Source organism: Tachyglossus aculeatus, chromosome 1, assembly GCF_015852505.1.
Source record: "Tachyglossus aculeatus isolate mTacAcu1 chromosome 1, mTacAcu1.pri, whole genome shotgun sequence".
In the NCBI taxonomy this organism is placed as follows: Eukaryota; Metazoa; Chordata; class Mammalia; order Monotremata; family Tachyglossidae; genus Tachyglossus; species Tachyglossus aculeatus.
This window is the reverse complement of record NC_052066.1, coordinates 64,444,235-64,467,334: the sequence shown is the minus strand read 5'-3', so window position 1 is coordinate 64,467,334 and position 23,100 is coordinate 64,444,235. Positions and strand designations below refer to the sequence as shown.

At 44.4% G+C, this 23,100-nt stretch overlaps 1 protein-coding gene and 1 non-coding gene across 2 annotated transcripts in view; both read right to left on the bottom strand.

Moving 5' to 3' along the window:
• DGKG (diacylglycerol kinase gamma) overlaps window positions 1–23,100 on the bottom strand; it is a 459,919-nt gene that overhangs the window by 364,970 nt on the left and 71,849 nt on the right. Inside the window, exon 2 of the mRNA XM_038750502.1 lies at window positions 6,275–6,651. Coding sequence (XP_038606430.1) covers window positions 6,275–6,341 — 67 coding nt within the window. The 5' untranslated portion in view covers window positions 6,342–6,651. The remainder of the gene's footprint in view (window positions 1–6,274; window positions 6,652–23,100) is intronic.
• On the bottom strand, window positions 22,798–22,932 carry LOC119933569. The gene has a single exon (XR_005452568.1). It is a non-coding gene; the product is annotated as a small nucleolar RNA SNORA7 (small nucleolar RNA).

Genomic DNA, 23,100 nt, shown 5'->3' with positions numbered 1-23,100 from the left:
CACTATGTGCCAGGCATTTTTCTAATGGCTGGGGTAGACATAAGCTAACTGGGTTATGAGGCTGTGGAGAAGCTAAGGCAGGTGTTGTTAGTGCGGAGATGACAGAATTCCCGGTAGGGATGGCCTGTCGATAGTTCGTTGAGTTTTAATTGGTTGAAGAGACGGGAGAAGGTGGGGTGACCAGATGCCGGACAACTGAGAAGCTACGTGGCCTAGTGGAAAGAGCACAGGCCTGAGAGCCAGAGGACCTGGGTTCTAATCCCGGCTCTGCCACTTGTCTGCTGTGACCTTGGGCGAGTCACTTCACTCCTCTATGCCTCAGATCCCTCATCTGCAAAATGGCGATCAAGACTTTGAGCCCCATGTGGGACACGGACTGTGTCCAACCTGATTATCTTTTATTTAGTACGGTGCCGGGCACATAGTAAGTGCTTGACAAATACCATTTAAAAAACAAAATTTAAATCCATGTAGAAATCTTTGAGAATTGAGCACTGGGTAATATTTATTTATTTTATTTGTACATTGTTATTCTATTTATTTTATTTTGTTAATATGTCTTGTTTTGTTCTCTGTCTCCCCCTTCCAGACTGTGAGCCCACTGTTGGGTAGGGACCGTCTCTATAAGTTGCCAACTTGTACTTCCCAAGCACTTAGTACAGTGCCCTGCACACAGTAAGTGCTCAATAACTATGATTGAATGAATGAATAATAATGATACCAATAATAATGATAATAATTAAAATGGTACTTGTTAAACACTTACTCTGTGCCAGGCACTGTTCTAAGCAAAGGTAATCAGGTTGTCCCACGTGGGGCTCACAGTTTTAGTCCCCATTTTACCGATGCGGTAACTGAGGCTCAGAGAAGTTAAGTGACTTGCCTAAGTGTCACACAGAAGACATATGGCAGAGCAGATTAGAACCCATTCCTTCTAACTCCTAGGCCCATGCTCTATCCATTAAGTCATGCTGCTTCTCTATCCTTGCCCATAACTGATAATAATAATAATAATGACGATGGCATTTGTTAAGCACTTACTATGTAGCAAGCACTCTCTTAAGCACTGGGGCAGATACAAGGTAATCAGGTTGTCCCTCGTGGGGCTCACAGCCTTCATCCCCATTTTGCAGATGAGGGAACTGAGCCACAGAGAAATTAAGTGACTTGCCCAAAGCCAAACAGCCGACAAGTGGTGAACCAGCAATCGAGTGATTACTATGAGCCCATTGTTGGATAGGGAACATCTCTATACGTTGCCAATTTGTACTTCCCAAGCACTTAGTACAGTGCTCTGCGAACAGTAAGCCCTCAATAAATACGACTGAATGAATGAATGTGCAGAGCACTGTAATAATCAATCAATCGTATTTATTGAGCGCTTACTGTGTACAGAGCACTGTACTAAGCGCTTGGGAAGTACAAGTTGGCAACATGTAGAGACAGTCCCTACCCAACAGTGGGCTCACAGTCTAGAAATAATAACAATAATAATGATAAGTGTGGTATTTGTTAAGCATTTACTATGTTTCGGGCACTGGGGTAGATACAAGGTAATCAGGTTGGACGCAGTCCCCGTCCCACAGTGGGCTCACAGTCTAAATCCCCATTTTACAAATGAAGTAACTGAGGAACAGAGAAGTGAAGTGACTCAAGGCCCTGCTGAGAGCTCACCTCCTGCAGGAGGCCTTCCCAGACTGAGCCCCTTCCTTCCTCTCCCCCTCGTCCCCCTCTCCATCCCCCCCATCTTACTTCCTTCCCTTCCCCACAGCACCTGTATATATGTATATATGCTTGTACATATTTATTACTCTAATTATTTATTTATTTTACTTGTACATATCTATTCTATTTATTTTATTTTGTTAGTATGTTTGGTTTTGTTCTCTGTCTCCCCCTTTTAGACTGTGAGCCCACTGTTGGGTAGGGACTGTCTCTACATGTTGCCAATTTGTACTTCCCAAGCGCTTAGTACAGTGCTCTGCACATAGTAAGCGCTCAATAAATACGATTGATGATGATGATGACTCGTCCAAGGTCACACAGTAGACAAGTGGCAGAGGCAGGATTAGAACCCTGGTCCTTCTGATTCCCAGGCTGGTGCTCTATCCATTTGGCCACAATGCTTCTCTTGCTAAGTAAGCACAATATAACAGACTTGGAAGACACAATTTCTGCCCACACAGAGTTTACAGTATAAAAATGACGGCATTTGTTAAGTGCTTACTATGTGCGAAGCACTGTTCTAAGCGCTGGGGGGGATACAAAGTGATCTTGCTCACAGTTTTAATCCCCATTTTACAGATGAGGTAACTGAGGCCCAGAGAAGTGAAGTGATTTGCCCAAAGTCACACAGCTGACAAGCAGCGGAGCTGGGATTAGAACCCATGACCTCTGACTCCCAAGCCCATGCTCTTTCCACGGAGTCACACTGCTCCTCTGATTAATATAGATTAATAAGTATAGATTACTATGGTTCTTCTTTATGTGTGCAGTGTTGTGTTTTATTTGGGGGAGAAATACAGAGAAAGTGGCAATGCTGACTAATGCAATAAAGGAGATTGCATTTAAATTGCACCAGATTTGGAGTCTACTCAGCAGCGCTTAGAACAGTGCTTTGCACATAGTAAGCACTTAATAAATGCCATTATTATTATTATTATTATTAATGTCTATTTTCCCCATTAGACTCTGAACTCCTCAAAGACCAGCTGCTTGTGGTCAGAGAACACTGACGCATTCAACCTCCTGTATCCAACTTGTACTTCCCAAGCGCTTAGTACAGTGCTCTGCACGCAGTAAGCGCTCAATAAATACGACTGAATGAATGAATGAACAATGGGCTCAAAGTCTAGAAGGGGGAGACAGACAACAAAATAAAACAAGTAGACAGGTATCAATACCATCAAAATAGATAAATAGAATTATAGATATATACACATCATTAGGGAAATAAATAGGATAATAAATATGTACAAATATACACAAGTGCTGTGGGGCGGGGAAGGGGGTAGAGCAGAGGGAGGGAGTGAGGGCGATGGGGAGGGGAGGAGGAGCAGAGGATAAGGTGGGGGTTCAGTGTGGGAAGGCCTCCTGGAGGAGGTGAGCTCTCAGTAGGGCTTTGAAGGGAGGGAGAGAGCTAGTTTGGCGGATGTGTGGAGGGAGGGCATTCCAGGCCAGGGGAAGGACGTGGGCTGGGGATTGACCGCGGGACAGGTGAGAACGTACTTCCCAAGCGCTTAGTACAGTGCTCTGCACACAGTAAGCACTCAATAAATACGATTGAATGAATGAATGAATGAATGAACGAGGCCCAGTGAGGTGGTTAGCAGCGGCAGAGAAGCAGAGTGGGCGGGCTGGGCTGTAGAAGGAAAGAAGGGAGGTGAGGTAGGAGGGGGTCAAGGTGATATATGTTGCCGATTTGCACTTCCCAAGTGCTTAGTACAGTACTCTGCACACAGTAAGCGCTCAATAAATACGGTTGAATGAATGAATGGCGAGCTTTGAAGCCAATAGTGAGGAGTTTCTGCTTCATGCTGTGTCCAATCTACCCCGGAGCTTAGAATAGTGCTTGGCACTTAGTAAGCACTTAAATATTCTTCTAGACTGTGAGCCCACTGTTGGGTAGGGACTGTCTCTATATGTTGCCAGCTTGTACTTCCCAAGCGCTTAGTACAGTGCTCTGCACACAGTAAGTGCTCAATAAATACGATTGATTGATTAAATATCACAATTATCATTATTAGAGTAGGAATCCAATAGAGCACATCCTCAAGTGTCGGGTATGGTATCAGCGGCATAGAGAAGGGCTCAGCAAATTCAGTTAAAATAAAAACAAAGCATTGGACCCCCCTCCAAGAGAAAGACTGGAGATGTGGCTCCGCATTGCGACACCAAAAATCTGGCTCAACCGCAGCTGCGTTCTTTGGAGATGATGGATGCTGGGGAGAGGAGGGTGGATAGAGTAAGAAAGACCACCGTCAAGAATGTAATCAATCAATCAATCAATCAATCGTATTTATTGAGCGCTTACTGTGTGCAGAGTACTGTACTAAGTGCTTTTTGGAAAGTATCTGCCCTGCTGGCCTAGTGGATAGAGCACGGCCCTGGGAGTCAGAAGGTCATGAGGTAACTGAAGCACAAATAATAATAATCATAATGATGGCATTTGTTAAGCTCTTACTACTACTAATAATAAGAAGAATGGCATTTATTAAGCGCTTACTATGTACAAAGCACGGTTTTAAGCGCTGGGGAGGTTACAAGGTGATTGGATAGTCCCACGGAGGGCTCACAGTCTTAATCCCCATTTTACAGATGAGGTAACAGAGGCACAGAGAAGTTAAGTGACTTGCCCAAGGTCACACAGCAGACGGGTGGCAGAGCCGGGATTAATTGTGTGTGCAGAGCACTGTATTTGGGAGAATACTGGAGCATTTAGGAGAGTACAGTAGGGGCCGGAGCTGGTTCTAACCGTATTATCTTGTATCTGCCCCTGCGCTTAGTACAGTGCTTAGTACAGTGCTTGGCACATGATAAGCACTTAATAGATACCCCAATCGCTGTTGAGAGGATTAGCAGACATAATCCCAGCCCTAGAGGAGTTTATAATCTAGAGTGGGAGACAGACAAATAAATTACAGATGAGGAAGAACTACTTATCTTCCCACCTGGGTGATCTTGGTCTACCATGTGACCTTGGTCAAGTCACTTCAGTTCTCTGGAAGTGACCTCATCTATAAAATGGCAATTAATAATAATAATAATAATAACAATGAGGATTAATAATAATAATAATAATGTTGGTATTTGTTAAGCGCTTACTATGTGCAAAGCACTGTTCTAAGCACTGGGGAGGTTACAAGGTGATCAGGTTGTCCCATGGGGGGCTCACAATTTTAATCCCCATTTTCCAGATGAGGTAACTGAGGCCCAGAGAAGTTAAGTGACTTGCCCAAAGTCACACAGCTGACAGTTGGCAGGGCTGGGATTTGAACCCATGACCCCTGACCCCAAAGCCCGGGATTGGGTCCAAGCTGATTAACTTGTACCAACCCCAGAGCTTAGAACAGTGCTTGGCACATAGTAAGTACTTTACAAGTACCATTATTATTATTACTACTATAGTAATAATAGTAAGATAATATAGATATCATTAATATATTGATATCAATATTAAGGAAAACTGAGGAATGATCTGTCCCAGAGCTAGCTTCTCCAAATAAACACTGCTCCCTCTGGGAAGGGAACTGACTCTGTTGTATTGTACTTTCCCAAGCGCTCAGTACAGTGCTTTGTACACAGTAAGTGCTCAATAAATACCACTGATTAATAGACTGGAAAGCGCTCAGTCAATACCATTGACCAATGGATTGAGAAGGACGGTGTCCACACAGCAGGCCCTCAGCAGATACCATTGATCACTGGATTGATTGACAAGGACAATCCTTCCTGGCCACCCGGTGTGAAAAGTCCTGGGAATTTTATAATCTAGTGGAAGAACCTACAATCCCTAGCATTTCAGGCGGGCGATAATAGGGAAGCAGTGTGGCCTAGTGGATAGAACAGGGGCCTGGGAGGCTAAAGGACCTGGGTTCCAATCCTAACTCCTCCACTTGTCTGCTGTGACCCTGGGCAAGCCATTTCACTTCTCTGTGCCTCAGTTACCTCATCTGTAAAACAAAAATAATAATAATAATAACGGTATTTGTTAAGCACTTACTATGTGCAAAGCACTGGAGGGATACAAGGTGATCAGGTTGTCCCACGTCTTAATCCCCATTTTACAGATGAGGGAACCGAGGCACAGAGAAGTTAAGTGACTTGCCCGAAGTCACACAGCTGACAGTTGGCGGAGCCGGGAGTTGAACCCATGACTTCTGACTCCAAAGTCCGTGCTCTTTCCACTGAGCCACGCTGCTTCTCTAAAATGGGGATGAAGACTGAGGGCCCCACAGGCGACAACCTCACCTATCTACCTCAGCCCTTACAACAGTGCTTGGCATATAGTAAGCACTTAACAAATACCAGTATCATTATTATTATTAATAATAAGTACCGTACGTATGGTTATTTCTAGACTGTGAGCCCACTGTTGGGTAGGGACTGTCTCTATATGTTGCCAACTTGTACTTCCCAAGTGCTTAGTACAGTGCTCTGCACACAGTAAGCGCTCAATAAATACGATTGATGATGATGATGACGATGCTCTGCACACAGTAAGTGCTCAATAAATACGATTGACTGATTGATTATTATTATCCATGATACTCACAATCAGAATATTGCTGGAGTTGCGTGAATTCCGTGGGGCTGAGGGAGATCCACATGGCGTCACTCATCTTGCAGGCGAATCCTGGGATCGTTCCGAGTCCACGCGGAAGTGGGACGGGCGGACGGAGGTCTGGGTCGGAGCCGACACTATGGGGGGCCCGTGCCCATCGCTCTATGGCGACGTCGGTGAGCTCGTTGGCACGCACCTCTCAGCGCCCTGATGCCAGCTTCCAACGGGCTTCTCTTTAATCCGCTACCAGGATGCAAGGGGAGGCCCAGGGAGCCATGCTCTGCCCGACGACTGCTGGGAAAAGTCCGGGGCCGGCGGGAATTCTGCCCAAACTCCAACGGCGGGCCCGAGTCCTGGGGTCTTCGCCCCTAAAAGAAGAACAGACACATGTGAATGAGTCCAACAGTGAATCAATCGTATTTATTGAGCGCTTATTGTGTGCAGAGTACTGTACGGAGCGTTTGGGGGAGTACCACAACAACAGTATAACAGACACATGAGAAGCGGCGTGGCTTAGTGGAAAGAGCACGGGCTTGGGAATCAGAGGTCATGGGTTCTAATCCCGGCTCCACCGGGATCAGCTGTGTGACTTTGGGAAACTCACTTCACTTCTCTGGGCCTCAGTTACCGCATCTGTAAAATGGGGTTTAAGACTGTGAGCCCCATGTGGGACAACCTGATTTGCTTGTATCTACCCCAGAGCTTGTAACAGTGCTCGGCACATAGTAAGAGCTTAACAAATACCATCAGTATTATTCCCTGCCCTCAATGAGCTTATGGTCTAGAGGGGGAGACGGACATCAATTTTAGAGAAGCAGCGTGGCTCAGCGGAAAGAGCCCGGGCTTGGGAGTCAGAGGTCATGGATTCTAATCCTGGCTCCATCACGTGTCTGCTTAGTGACCTTGGGCAAGTCACTTAACTTCTCTGAGCCTCAGTTCCCTCATCTGTAAAATGGGGATTAAGACTGTGAGCCCCATGTGGGACAACCTGATCACGTTGTATCCCCGCAACACTTAGAACAGTTCTTCGCACATAGTAAGCACTTAACAAATGCCATTATTATTATTATAATTATTATTATTATTTCATTAATGAAATGACAGCTAAATACACAATTGTTGTGGGGCTGGCAAGCAACGGTATTTACTGAGCTCCCAATTAACACAAAGCATTAAACATCCCTGAGCCCACGTCCTGGTTCTAACCTGGAATTCCCTCCCACTTCCTATCAGGCAGACAATCACTCCCTCCAACTTCAAGGCCTTATTAGGCTCCAATATTCTCGGAGCTTCATTCATTCATTCATTCATATTTATTGAGCGCTTACTGTGTGCAGAGCACTGTACTAAGCGCTTGGGAAGTACAAGTTGGCAACATATAGAGATTAAAAAGCAGTAAGGAATAATGGATAGAATATAGGACGTAGAGTCAGAAGGTCATTGGGTTCTTATCCCAACTCCGCCACCCGTCTGCTTCGTAATCTTGGACAAGTCATTTCACGCCTCTGGGCTTCAGTCATGGAACATTTGAATTTGCTCCAGTGGGTAAACCGAAAATTCCAGGATGAGAAAGAGTCTTCTATTTTTATTTAAGAGGAAACAGTTCGATAGAATTAGATGCAGAAGCTCCAGTTTTATTCCCGTAGTTTAACAGCTTGGATTATTGGGGGTTCTGCTACAGATGACTGGGGATCAGCAAAATTTCGTAATTGAGTTTGAGGCAAATAACCTATAAAATGGTGACGCTTCAGCAAATTTCAACTCTTAGCAAAGACAGCCCTGAGAACAGTTTCCAATTACAACTCAATCAGAAATATTCCAACTGAGAAACAACCGAGCAAAACCACAGAAACAAAGGCTGGTAAAGTTCCCTCACTCTACTCCGTAAACTCACTGTGGGTAGGGAATGCATCTGTTTATTGTTGCATCGTACTCTCCCAAGAGCTTAGGACAGTGCTCTGCACGCAGTAAGCGCTCAATAAATACAATAGAATGAATGACTAAAATGGAACCCTATCCGCAATGTATCGATTTATCACTTGAACTCAGCTCTTCATCTTTTCCCACATCCTGTGTAGTGTTCCAGGCCAGGAGAACTCTACTGTTAGGACGATCCTTAGGATAAGTTTTGTAGACAAATAGGAATACTCCTATGCAAGGTGATTTCTGGGAAAATGGGAAGACAATGTTTGGGGTAAGCTAAAGTAACTAGAATTTGCAGAAAGTATTCAAGGCAGCTCAGAGTTAGAGGGGGGAGGAAGGGTAACCTCAGCTTATTATTATTATTATCATTATTGTTGTTGCATTTGTAAAGTGATTTCTATGTCCATCACTGTTCTAAGCACTGGGATAGATACAAGTTGATCAGGTGAGGCACAGATGCTGCATGGGGCTCGCAGTCTAAATAGCGGGGCAAATAGCCATTAATCCTCATTTTCAGATCAGAAAACTAAGGCACAGAGAAGTTACGTGATTTGCTCGAGGTCACACAGTAAGCAACCAGCAGAGTCAAAGCTAGAGCCGAGGTCACCTAGTTCGCTTAGACCTCAAGGTCTTTTCATATTTTCTTTGCTTCGTTCTCTGTCTCCCCCTTCTAGACAGTGAGCCCGTTGTTGAGTAGGGACCGTCTCGATATGTTGCCGACTTGTACTTCCCAAGCGCTTAGTCCAGTGCTCTGCACACAGTAAACGATCAATAAATACGATTGAATGAATGAAATGAATGAATATTCAATCATATTTATTGGGCACTTACTGTGTATAGAGTACTATACTAAGCGCTTGGGCATCATAATAATAATAATAATAATAGCATTTGTTAAGTGCTTACTGTGTGCAAAGCACTGTTCTAAGCATTGGGGAGGATACAAGGTGATCAGGTTGTCCCACGTGGAGCTCACAGTCTTAATCCCCATTTTACAGATGAGGTAACTGAGGCCCAGGGAAGTTAAGTGACTTGCCCAAGGTCACACAGCTGACAATTGGTGGAGCCGGGATTTGAACCCATGACCTCTGACTCCAAAGCCCGGGCTCTTTTCCATTGAGCCACACTGCTGCTCTGTTGGCTAGAGCACAGGCCTGGGAGCTGGAAGGTCATGGGTTCTAATCCCAGCTCCGCCACTTGCCTGCTGTGTGACCTTGGTCAAGTCACTTCACTTCTCTGGGCCTCAGTTGCTTCATCTGTAAAATAAGGACTGAGACTTTGAGGATTGGGACAGGGACTGTGTCCAACCTAATTTGCTTGTATAATAATAATGGCATTTATTAAGCGCTTACTATGTGCAAAGCACTGTTCTAAGCGCTGGGGAAGTTACAATGTGATCAGGTTGTCCCACAGGGGGCTCACAGTCTTCATCCCCAATATGCACCCCAGTGCTTAGTACAGTGCCTGGCATGTAATAAGCACTTAACAAATACCATAATTATTCATTATTATCATTATTCCCCCTCGTCCCCCTCTCCATCCCCCCATCTTACCTCCTTCCCTTCCCCACAGCACCTGTATATACGTATATATGTTTGTACATATTTATTACTCTATTTATTTATTTTACTTGTACATATCTATTCTATTTATTTTATTTTGTTAGTATCTTTGGTTTTGTTCTCTGTCTCCCCCTTTTAGACTGTGAACCCACTGTTGGCTAGGGACTGTCTCTATATGTTGCCAACTTGTACTTCCCAAGTGCTTAGTACAGTGCTCTGCACACAGTAAGCGCTCAATAAATACGATTGATTGATTGATTGGTTATTATTATGATACAGCAATAAGCAGACACATTTCCTGTCCACAATGAGCTTACAGTCTAGAGATGAGGACTTCTCCCTGGCAGTAAATTGGGTGTCGTTGGAAGCCTTAAGCGTAGGGAACTGTCCATTCCACCTAATCAACCAGTTAATCAATGGTTGAGCACTTACTGCCTGGAGAGCACTGGACAAAGCATTTGGGAGCGAGCAATACAACAGAGTTAGCAAACACGTTCCTTGTCCTCAAGAGGGCTGAGGGGAGAGACAAATTTCATTGAAAAAATGAATTACAAATAAGGACAGTGGCAGAGCATAAACATATGAAAATAAGTGCTCTTGTGGGGTGCGGATTCAAAGTGCTTAAGGGGTACACAGATGAAGCAGAGGGGAGGGCGAATAGGATGGGGAAATGCACAGAACTTGCATAGATTTGTACAGATTTATTACTCTATTTTACTTGTACATATTTACTACTCTATTTATTTTGTTAATGACGTGCTTATAGCTATAATTCTATTTGTTCTGATGATTTTGACACCTGTCTACATGTCTTGTTTTGTCTGTTTCCCCCTTCAAGACTGAGAGCCCGTTGCTGGGTAGGGACTGTCTCCATATGTTGCTGACTTGTCCTTCCCAAGCGCTTAGTACACTGCTCTGCACACAGTAAGTGCTCAATAATACGACTGAATGAATGAATGAATGAATGAATGAATGAATCATCAATCGTATTTATTGAGCGCTTACTGTGTGCAGAGCACTGTACTAAGCGCTTGGGAAGTACAAGTCGGCAACATATGGAGACGGTCCCTACCCAACAGTGGGCTCACTGTGTGATCTTGGGCAAGATCCTGGCCCTACCCCCTTCCCCTCCCCACAGCACTTGTGTATATTTGTACATGTTTATTACTCTATTTTATTAATGACGTGTATATAGCTATAATTCTATTTATTCTGTTGTCATTGACACCTGTCTTCTTGATTTGTTTTGTTGGAGGAGATGGGATTTTAATAGGGCTTTTAAGATAAGGAGAGTGGTGGTCTGTTAGATATGTCCTGTCTTATGCTGTCGAGTCGTTTCCGACCCATAGTGACACCACGGACGCATCTCTCCCAGAACGCCCCGCTCTCCATCTACAATTTTTCTGGTAGTTTATCCATAGAGTTTTCTTGGTAAAAATACGGAAGGGGTTGACCACTGCTGCCTTCCATGCAGTAAAATTGGAGTCTCTGCCCTTGACTCTCTCCCAGGCCGCTGCTGCTCAGCACGGATGAGTTTTGAGTTGTAGCAGATTGCCTTCCACTCGCTAGACACTGGTCAAGCTAGGAACGGAATGGGTCGGCGTCTGCTAGACTCTCCTCCTGTAGCCAAGACTGGAAGAGGACTAGAAACTCTCCAGCTGCGACCCTGAGACGGGGCTGTTGGAAATGACAGGGAGGGAATTCCAAGCCAGAGGGAGAATGTTATGGGTCAATGGCGAGGGAGACGAGATTGAGGTACTCTGAGTAGGATGGTGATGGAGAAGTGAACTGTGAAGGCTGGGTTGAAGCAGGAGTTGAATGAGACTAAGTAGGAGTGGCAAAGGTGAGAATCCAATAGTGAGAAGCTTCTGTTTGGTGAGGAATAATAAATAAAACTGTAAGTTCCTTGTGAACAGGAAACGTGTCTACCAATTCTGTTGTGCTCTCCCAAGTGCGTAGTTCTCCTGGCTCCACCACTTATCAGCTGTGTGACTTTGGGAAAGTCACTTAAATAAAAAAATAAAATAAAATAAATTAGCGCTGGGGAGGTTACAAGGTGATCATGTTGTCTCACGGGGGGCTCACAGTCTTCATCCCCATTTTACAGATGAGGGAACTGAGGCCCAGAGAAGTGAAGTGACTTGCCCAAAGTCACACAGCTGACAGTTGGTGGAGCTGGGATTTGAACCCATGACCTCTGACTCCAAAGCCCGTGCTCTTTCCACTAAGTCATGCTGCTTCTCAATTTAACTTCCCTGTGCCTCAGTTACCTTTTCTGTAAAATGGGGATGAAGACTGTGAGCCCCACGTGGGACAACCTGATCACCTTTTATCTACCCCAGGGCTTAGAACAGTGCCTGGCTCATAGTAAGCGCTTAACAAATACCATTATTATTATTATTATTATTCTTACAGTGCTCCACATACAGTGAGCGCTCAATAAATACAATGGGTTGACTAGTTGAACGAGTCTGACACCTCTGGCGCATTGTACTCCAAGCATTTAGTACGAGGCTTGGCAAACATTAAGTCCTCAGTCAATCAAACAATCCATTAATTGTATTTACTGCGTGCAAAGCACTGTACTAAATGCCTGGGACTGTCCTAAATATCACTGACTGATCGACTTCCATCTCCGCTCTCTAAAACAGAAAAAAGAGAACGCCACAAGTCGGGTCTCAGAGGTTGTGGCACTGGTTAGATTGGAAGTTCATTGTCATAAACACCGTTGCCAGACTGATGCCTCTGTTGTCATGACAACGTTTGTCTCTGGTTGTTGCTAGGGCCCCATTCCTCCCGAAAACACAAAGGATGGCAAAGGTAACCTTGAATTTGATTTTCCCCCAGTTCCTCTGAAGGCCCTACGAGTTGGGGTGTTTGAAGTTGCGGGAGGGAGGTGTCACCAACTCGAACACAGTGATGATTTGGATGTGTTTACAATACCTTTGTCCCACAACCTCCCGAAGGGCTGAATTTGCTCTTCAAAACATTGGAAGAACAAGCTTAGCACTTTGCCAGGGCTGGGTGCATAACATCCTTACATGAAAGGTAAAGTTCAAATGCCAACTGAGCCGTTGGTGCTTCGTTTATGTGGTTGAAGGGGAGAATTGATACCCTGAAGACAAAACACACCCTCCTTTGGGGGGATTCTGAAATGGAGGCTCCTGGTGAAATCATCAACACAGCATCAACTCCAGCGGAGAACTGGAGAGAGTAAGCGCAGAATACGCGGTCTCTTGAGTCTGGGAAACCAGAACTAAATTCAGAGCAAAACCTAGTAAAATCATTCCCTATTTACATTCACCCTTGTACATTGCAAGTCCATATCAGCATGAGAACTCACATCATTTTCCCCTAGAACATTTATTCTTTGAATGGCAGGGGATCCTTTGATCCTTTTGATAGCAGGTCCATTTGTTTTGTTGCTTTTCTACACCGTAAGGTAACTATTTTAAAACAAAAAAGAAAAATAAACGACTAAGAGATGTTCATTTGTGTCGTATTTTGCTTGTGGGCCACAAAGTATGGAAATGAACAAAACCTAATTAGTCCAGTGTACTGCGATTCTACTTAAGTTCATTGGAAGAGATGGAGTCAGTGCAGGAGAGCTGTTCCCTCAAAGTGTAAATATTTCTGCAGGTAATAGGAGCAATAGTATTTATTAGACCGTAAGCTCCTTGTTGGGTAGGGACCGTCTTTATGTTTCCAACTTGTACTTCCCAAGCGCTTAGTACAGTGCTCCGCACACAGTAAGCGCTCAATACGACTGAGTGAATGAATGAATTTATTTTATTTTTTTATGGTATATGTTAAGCGATTACAAGGTGTCAGGCACCAGATTAAGCGCTGGGGTAGATACAAGCTAATCAGGTTGGACCCAATCCCTGTCCCACGCGGGATGCACAGTCTTAATCCCCATTTTACAGATGAGGGACCTGAGGCCCAGAAAAGTGAGACTTACCCAAGGTCACAGCATGGCCTAGAGAAGCAACATGGACCACTGAGAAACAGCACGGCCTAGTAGATAGAACACGAATCTGGGAGTCAAAAGGATCTGGGTTCTAGTTCTGATTCTTCCACTTGTCTGCTTTGTGACCTTAGGCAAGTCACTTCACTTCTCTGTGACTCATTTACCTCATCTATAAAATGGGGATTAAGACTGTGGGTCCCGCGTGGGACAACCTGATTACCTTCTATCTACCCCAGGGCTTAGAGCAGTGCTCGGCACATAGTAAGCGCTTAACAAATACCATCATTATTATTATTACCTTGTCTTGACCCCAGCCCTTAGAACAGTGCCTGACATATAGTAAGTGCTTAATGAATACCATTAAAAAGATAAAAGTGGTGGAACTGAGATTGGAACCCAAGACAAATGACTTCCAGGTCTGTGGTCTTTCCATAGGCCGCACTGCTCCTCCTATTTATGAAGGGGAAGTGCTTACTATGTGCCAGAGCACTGTACTAAGCACTGGGAGAGAACACCCAGGTGAGGATTAATAATTGTGGTATTTAATAATAATTGTGGTATTTGTTAAGTGCTTACTATGTGCTAAGCACAGTATTAAGCACTGGTATGAATAACAATAATAATAATAATAATCAATCAATCAATCAATCGTATTTATTGAGCGCTTACTATGTGCAGAGCACTGTACTAAGCGCTTGGGAAGTACAAATTGGCAACATATAGAGACAGTCCCTACCCAACAGTGGGCTCACAGTCTAAAAGGGGGAGACAGAGAATAAAAACCAAGCATACTAACAAAATAAAATAAATAGGATAGATATGTACAAGTAAAACAAATAAATAAATAAATAGAGTAATAAATATGTACAAGCATATATACATATATACAGGTGAATATAATAATAATAATAATAATAATAATGGTATTTGTTAAGTGCTTCCTATGTGCTAAGCACTGTACTAAGTACTGGTATGAATAATAATAATAATAATAATAATAATAATAATGGTATTTGTTAAGCACTTACTATGTACAAAGCACTGTTCTAAGAGCTGGGATAAATACAAGGTTATCAGGTTGTCCCACCTTGGGCTCACAGTCTTAGTCCCCATTTTACAGATGAGGTAACTAAGGCACAGAGAAGTTAAGTGACTTGCCCAAAGTCACACAGCTGACAAGTGGTGGAGTCAGGATTCGAACCCATGACCTCTGACTCCAAACCCCAGGCTCTTTCCACTAAGCCACACTGCTTCTCTGTAGCCACGCTGCTACTCTATGGATACAAGCAAATCAGGCTGGACACAGTCCCGGTCCCATGAGGGGCTCACAGTCTCAATCCCCATTTTACAGATGAGGAACTGAGGCCCAGAGAAGTCAAGAGACTTGCCCAAGGTCACACAGCAGACATGCGGTGATGCTGGGATTAGAACCCATGACCTTCTGATTCCCAGGCCTGTGCTCTATCCATTAGGCCACACTGCTCCTCTAGAATTAGATAATTAGAGAAGGGGCAGCCCAGGAACAGAGACACCAAAATAGGGGAGAATCCCCCATAATGAAGAATGAGAGGCAGGGTGGCCTAGCGGAAAGAGCACAGGCCTGGGACTCAGAGGTCAATCAATCAATCAATCAATCGTATTTATTGAGCACTTACTATGTGCAGAGCACTGTACTAAGCGCTTGGGAAGTACAAATTGGCAACATATAGAGACAGTCCCTACCCAACAGTGGGCTCACAGTCTAGAAGGGGGAGACAGAGAACAAAACCAAACACACTAACAAAATAAAATAAATAGAATAGATATGTACAAATAAAATAAATAAATAAATAAATAGAGTAAAAAATATGTACAAACATATATACATATATACAGGTGCTGTGGGGAAGGGAAGGAGGTAAGATGGGGGGGATGGAGAGGGGGACGAGGGGGAGAGGAAGGAAGGGGCTCAGTCTGGGAAGGTCCTGTGTTCTAATCCTGGCTCCATCCCTTGTCTGCTGTGTGACCTTGGACGTGTCACTTAAATTCTCTGTGCCTCAATTCCCTCATCTGTAAAAATGGGGATTAAATCCTAGTCCCTTCTACCGAAGCCGCGAACCCCACGTGGGACAGGGACTGTGTCCAACCTGGTAACCTCAGCGTTTGGAAAAGTGCTTGGCATATAGTAAGTACTTAAATGCCATTATTATTATTATAATTAAAATGGGAACCTCTGAAAGCCTCATTCACTTAGCTACTCCCACCAGGCCTCTGCTTTGGCTCCTCAATCAGTCATTCATTCAATCGTATTTATTGAGCGCAATCCTGTCCCTGAGGGAACTGTTGCTTCAGATTTGGCCTCCTCATCTACATCCTCTATGGCTCATTTGTCTTTACCATGTGCAGAGCACTGCACTAAGCGCTTGGGAGAGTACAGGATAACAGACACATTCCCTGCCCACAACGAGCTGACAGTCTAGAGGGGGATACAGACTTCGATATAAATGAACAAGCTGAATTATGGATAAGTACATAAGCACTATAAATACTTAGTAACCCACCCAACCTCACTCTCCAGCTCCCCAGCATTTATGTACAAATCTCTAGACCCTGTAATTTATTTTATTTATTTTTTATTTTATTAGATCGTTCATTAGTTTCTTTAAGGCAGGTATTGGGTCTACCTACCCCATTGTGCTCTCTTAAGTGCATAGTACATTGCTCTGCACACAGTAAGCAGTCAAATAAACACCATGGATTGACTGGAAAGCAGGGATAATTTTTTTGGGTCAAACGGCCACTTTCTGATTTTTACTAACCTGTTAATGGCTACGCATAAACTCCTCCCAATCATCAGGTTAATTGTAGGGATTGGGGACGGGATGTAAGGGGATAATATAGAAGCAGTGTGGCTCAGTGGAAAAGAGCTCGGGCTTTGGAGTCAGAGGTCATGGGTTCAAATCCCGGCTCTGTCAATTGTCAGCAGTGTGACTTGGGGCAAGTCACTTAACTTCTTTGTGCCTCAGTTCCCTCATCTGTAAAATGGGGATGAAGACTGTGAGCCCCACGTGGGACAATCTGATCACCTTGTAACCTCCCCAGGGCTTAGAACAGTGCTTTGCACAAAGTAAGTGCTTAATAAATGCCATAATAATAATAATAATAATAATAATAATAGTTTTCAGATGTTTACTATGCACCAAGAACTGTACTTAACACTGGGGTAGACACAGGAAAACTAGAAAATTAGAGAAGCAATGTGGCTCAGTGGAAAGAGCGTGGGCTTGAGAGTCAGAGGTCATGGGTTCTAATCTTGGCTCCGCCACTTATCAGCTGTGTGACCTTGGGCAAGTCACTTCACTTCTCTGGGCCTCAGTTACCTCATCTGTAAAATGGGGATTAAGACTGTGAGCCCCATGGGGGACAACCTGATTACCCTGTATCTCCCCTAGAGCTTAGAACAGTGCTTGGCACATAGCAAGCACTTAACAAACACCAAAATTATTATTATTATTATTAGAGCAGTGTGGTCTAGTGGAAAGAGAACGTGTCTGGAAGTCAGAGGGCCTGGGTTCTAATCCTGGTTCCCTCATGAGCCTGCTTTGTGACTCTGGGCGAGCCATTTAACTTCTCTGTGCCTCAGTTCCCTCATTTGTACAATGGGGATCCAATCTCTGTTCTCTCTCCTATTTTGAGTCAGCGTCTCATGCGGGACAGGGATTACATCCGACCTGATTGTCCCCAGCGCTTATAATACTGCTTGACACACAGTAAGTGTTTATCAAATACCACAATTACTACTATCATCATTATTATGACACGCCCCATGGGGCTCACAGTCTAAGTAAGCAGAAGGACAGGTATTGAATCCCCATTGTACAGAGAGAAGCAACATGGCTCAGTGGAACGAGCCCGTGCTTTGGAGTCAGAGGTCCTGGGTTCAAATCCCGCCTCCACCAATTGTCAGTTGTGTGACTTTGGGCAAGTCACTTAACTTCCCTGTGCCTCAGTTACCTCATCTGTAAAATGGGGATGAAAACTGTAAGCTCCACATGGGACAATTTGATCGCCTTGTGCTTAGAACAGTGCTTTGCACATAGTAAGTGCTTACTAGCATCATTATTATTATTATTATTATGAGGAAACAGAGGCACTGAGAAGTGAAACAACTTGAAGGTCACACAGCAGGCAAGTGGCAGAACCGGGATTAGAACCCAGGCCCTCTGAATTCCAGTCCCGGGCTCTTTCCACTCAGCTGCGTCAAGGGGCATAATAATAATAATAATAATAATGGTATTTGTTAAGTGCTTACTATGTGCAGAACACTGTTCTAAGCGCTGGGGAGATTACAAGGTGATCAGGTTGTCCCACGTGGGGCTCCGTCTTAATCCCCAGTTGACAGATGAGGTAACTGAGGCCCAGAGAAGTGAAGTGACTTGCCCAGAGTCACACAGCTGACAGTTGGCGGAGCCGGGATTTGAACCCGTGACTTCTGACTCCAAAGCCGGGGCTCTTCCCACTGAGCCACGCTGCTTCTCAAGCATAATAAGCAGGCAACCTCCACCACTCGTGGGTCCAAACTGGCTGTGAGCCTGCTGCTGATAAAATCCCCAGCTCCAGGGCTGCCAGAAAGAGCCAGGGTGACTCCAGCCCACAGACTCCAACGTCCAGTGCGGAGGCCCAACCCCACTTCCAGTCCTCACCCCTTTTCGTGCACAGGAGTGGAGGATCTCTAATTTATTTATTTATGGATGTAGATCAACGTCTGTCTTCCCTTCTAGGCTGTGAGATTTGCTGTGGGCAGGGGACATGTCTGTTGTTATATTGCACTCTCCCAAACACTTAGTACGGTGCTTTGCACACAGTAAGCGCGCAATAAATACGATTGACTGAACGAATCCAGGGCTGCGTGTTAGCAGTGTGAGATTGGCAGAGGGACGGACTGAGCCCCCTCCTTCCTCTATATGTTGCCAACTTGTACTTCCCAAGCGCTTAGTACAGTGCTCTGCACACAGTAAGCGCTCAATAAATTTGATTGATTGATTGATAGGGGCCGTCTCTCTAGGTTGCCAATTTGTACTTCCCGAGGGCTTAGTACAGTGCTCTGCACGCAGTAAGCGCTCAATAAATTTGATTGATTGATTGATAGGGGCCGTCTCTCTAGGTTGCCAATTTGTACTTCCCGAGGGCTTAGTACAGTGCTCTGCACGCAGTAAGCGCTCAATAAATTTGATTGATTGATTGATAGGGGCCGTCTCTCTAGGTTGCCAATTTGTACTTCCCGAGGGCTTAGTACAGTGCTCTGCACGCAGTAAGCGCTCAATAAATTTGATTGATTGATTGATAGGGGCCGTCTCTCTAGGTTGCCAATTTGTACTTCCCGAGGGCTTAGTACAGTGCTCTGCACGCAGTAAGCGCTCAATAAATTTGATTGATTGATTGATAGGGGCCGTCTCTCTAGGTTGCCAATTTGTACTTCCCGAGGGCTTAGTACAGTGCTCTGCACGCAGTAAGCGCTCAATAAATTTGATTGATTGATTGATAGGGGCCGTCTCTCTAGGTTGCCAATTTGTACTTCCCGAGGGCTTAGTACAGTGCTCTGCACGCAGTAAGCGCTCAATAAATACGATCCCCCTCGTCCCCCTCTCCATCCCCCCATCTTACCTCCTTCCCTTCCCCACAGCACCTGTATATATGTATATATGTTTATACATATTTATTAGTCTATTTATTTTACTTGTACTTATCTATTCTATTTATTTTATTTTGTTAATACGTTTGGTTTTGTTCTCTGTCTCCCCCTTCTAGACTGTGAGCCCACTGTTGGGTAGGGACTGTCTCTATATGTTGCCAACTTGTACTTCCCAAGCGCTTAGTACAGTGCTCTGCACACAGTAAGCGCTCAATAAATACAATCCCCCCTTCCTCCCCCTCCCCATCCCCCCTGCCTTTCCTCCTTCCCCTCCCCACAGCACCTGTATATATGTATATATGTTTGTACGTATTTATTACTCTATTTATTTATTTATTTTATTTGTACATGTTTATTCTATTTATTTTATTTTGTTAATATGTTTCCTTTTGTTCTCTGTCTCCCCCTTCTAGACTGTGAGCCCACTGTTGGGTAGGGAGCGTCTCTATCTGTTGCCAAATTGTACTTTCCAAGCGCTTAGTACAGTGCTCTGCACACAGTAAGTGCTGAATAAATACCATTGATTGATTGACTTTATTTGTACATGTTTATTCTATTTATTTTATTTTGTTAATATGTTTCATTTTGTTGCCTGTCTCCCCCTTCTAGACTGTGAGCCCACTGTTGGGTAGGGACCATCTCTATATGTTGCCAACTTGTACTTCCCAAGCGCTTAGTCCAGTGCTCTGCACACAGTAAGTGCTCAATAAAAATGATTGAATGAATGACAGGAGTCCTCTGGACTGTAAACTCATTGTGGGCAGGGAGTGTGTCTGTTGTTATATTGTACTCTTCCAAGAGCTCAGTACAGTGCTCGGCACATATTAAGTGCTCAATAAAAACGATTGAATGAATGGCAGGAGAGCAAAGCAGTTGAGTTCGATGGAGAGGGCGGTTTTGAGGGTGTTAGTTTTCTCGTCATGAAAAGGTCGTTTGGGTTTGGAGGGCAGTTTGGGATTGAGCCTAGCCAGGGACCACTGGGACACTTAAAAGAAAATGGCATTTGGTAAGCGTTTATTCATTCAATCATTCATTCAGTTGTATTTATTGAGTGCTTACTGTGTGCAAAGCACTCTACTAAGCGCTTGAGAGAATATAGAGAAGCAGCCTGGCTCAGTGGAAAGAGCCCGGGTTTGGGAGTCAGAGGTCGTGGGGTCTAATCCCGGCTCTGCCACTTGCCAGCTGGGCGACTTTGGGCAAGTCACTTCACTTCTCTGTGCCTCAGTGACCTCATCTGTAAAATGGGGATTAAGACTGTGAGTCCCACATGGGACAACCTTGATTACCTTGTACCCACCCCCACCCCCGCGCTTAGAACAGTGCTTGGCACATAGTAAGCGCTTAACAAATACCAACATTATTATTATTATTATATTGTAACAATAAACAGACACAGTCTCTATCCACAATGACCTTACTATGTGCCAGACACTGTTATAAGCACTGGGGTACATACAGAGTAATCAGTTTGGACACAGTCAATGTCCCACATAGGGCTCACAGTCTTAACCCCCATTTTGCAGATGAGGGAACTGAGGCTCAGAAAAGTGAAGTGACTTGGCCAAGGTCACACAGCAGACAAGTGGCAGAGCCGGAACTAGAACCCAAGTCCTTCTGACTCCCAAGCTTGTGCTGTATCCGCTAGGCAACGCTGCATTTACCGACTGCTCCGGACATTTGCTTCTTTCTTCTCCTTCTCTGCTTCCCGTCTCTGCTTTTTGTCCTCTAGATTTCTTGTATCTTAAGGGGAATCTAGTGGGGCCCACGCAAATGATTATTTCTGAATAAATCTAATTTAACTTCTCATGATAACTGGTCAGGCTGACCCACGGCTATTTGGATTCGCTTGGTTATTTTCATTACTCCAAGTTCTTGCAAGAGGTCACCGCCTGGAGAGGTACCCTGTTTCATCTGAGCCAGGGACGGACATCCTCTGTGGAAGGCCCAGAGAAGGGGGATGATTGAGAGGGAGAGGGGAGATGGAGGAGAAATCATCACGACCGCCTGATTTCCAGTTCAAAACAAGGAAAACTATGACCTCTTCAAGAGGAGGAGAACGCGATTAGCAGAAAATCAAATTCGCTCAAGACCTGGAGAAATTAGGGTTGTACGTCAAAGGGATCGTGCTCAAAATAACGTCACCCGAACCTCTTCCTTTAGGCTTCTAATATGTTCTGATATCAGATACGTTGACTCTAAGTGGCCAGTAAGTCTGAAAAAGTCTGATCATTTTGTAAGTCAACAACATTTTTTTTTCCCCTTCCGGGCTGAAGATGCTGAGCTTCTAACTGCAAGTCTAAAAAGCATTTAACATTATTGGTTTTCTTTGGCTACTGGGCTCAGAAACAATAAACACGAGTTTCCACAAAAACAGAAATGACGTAGAAACGAGTGGGGTATGCGACATTACTATTGAGCTGGTGGCCTTTTTTTTAATAGTATTTTTTAAGTGCTTACTACTTGTCAAGGCCTGTTCTGAGCGCTGGGGTAGATGCAAGTTAATCAGGCTGGATACAATCCCTGTACAATAACTCTCAGATTAATGCCCTGGGGCCCTACTAAGTCTGACCATTTTCAGTAATGTTCCAATTATCTGCATTGTCTTGTCAGGCTGTGAAGTCACTTCCGACCAATACCGAATCCATGGAAATATCTCTCCCAGAACGTCCTACCTCCATCTGCAATCATTCTGGCAGGGTATCCGTACAGTTTTCTTGGTAAAAATACAGAATTGGTTTACCACTGCCTTCTTCCGTGCAGTAAACTCTTAGAACAGTGCTTGGCACATAGTAAGTGCTTAGCAAATACCATCACTATTACTATTATTATTGAGTCTTCGCCCTTGACTCGCTCCCATTTCCCTCCCATAGCCGAGACTGATAGAGTACTGGAAACTCTCCAGTTGTGATCCTGAGAGGAGGGGATCTGCATTATGAAAAATATTTTTAGTGTTTTTAGGCTTGTGTTACTTGGGTTTTACACTGTGCGTTTGTGTTGGCCTTAACCCCTCCCATTATGTGGGAAAGTTCCCAAAGGCACAAAAAAAAATGCGACAGAGCTAGGATTGAAGCCTCTTGATTCTCAGTCCTGTGCTCTTTCCACTAGGTCACTGGGCCTCCCTGTTCTAAGAATGGGCTAGAGAAATTATTTGTCATGCAATATCTTTCTTATTGGAGTCCTCTTTTGGCTGAAATTTTTTCCAAATTTCCTGGGTTTCCATTTTCCTCAAAAAGACTCTTCCGTACATCGGTGTGGCCACACTAGGAATGGAATGGACAGGCCTCTGCTTGACTCTCCCTCCCATAGCCGAGACTGATAGAGGACTGGAAACTCTCCAGGTGTGATCCTGAGAGGAGGGGATCTGCATTATTAAATATCATGGGTTTTGACTTGTAGCAGATTGCCTTCCACTGACTAGCCACTGCCCAAGCTAGGAATGGAATGGGCAGGCCTCTGCTTGCTTCCTCCCATAGCCGAGACTGGTAGAGTACTGGAAACTCTCCAGGTGTGTTCCTGAGAGGAGGGGATCTGCATTATTGAATATATTTAAGTGTTTTTAGGCTTGTGTTACTTGGGTTTTACACTGTGTGTTTGTGTTGGCCTTAACCCCTCCCATTATGTGGGAAAGTTCCCAAAGGCAGAGCACTGGGTATTCATATTTCCTATATTTCCCATTTCCTCTGTGACCTAT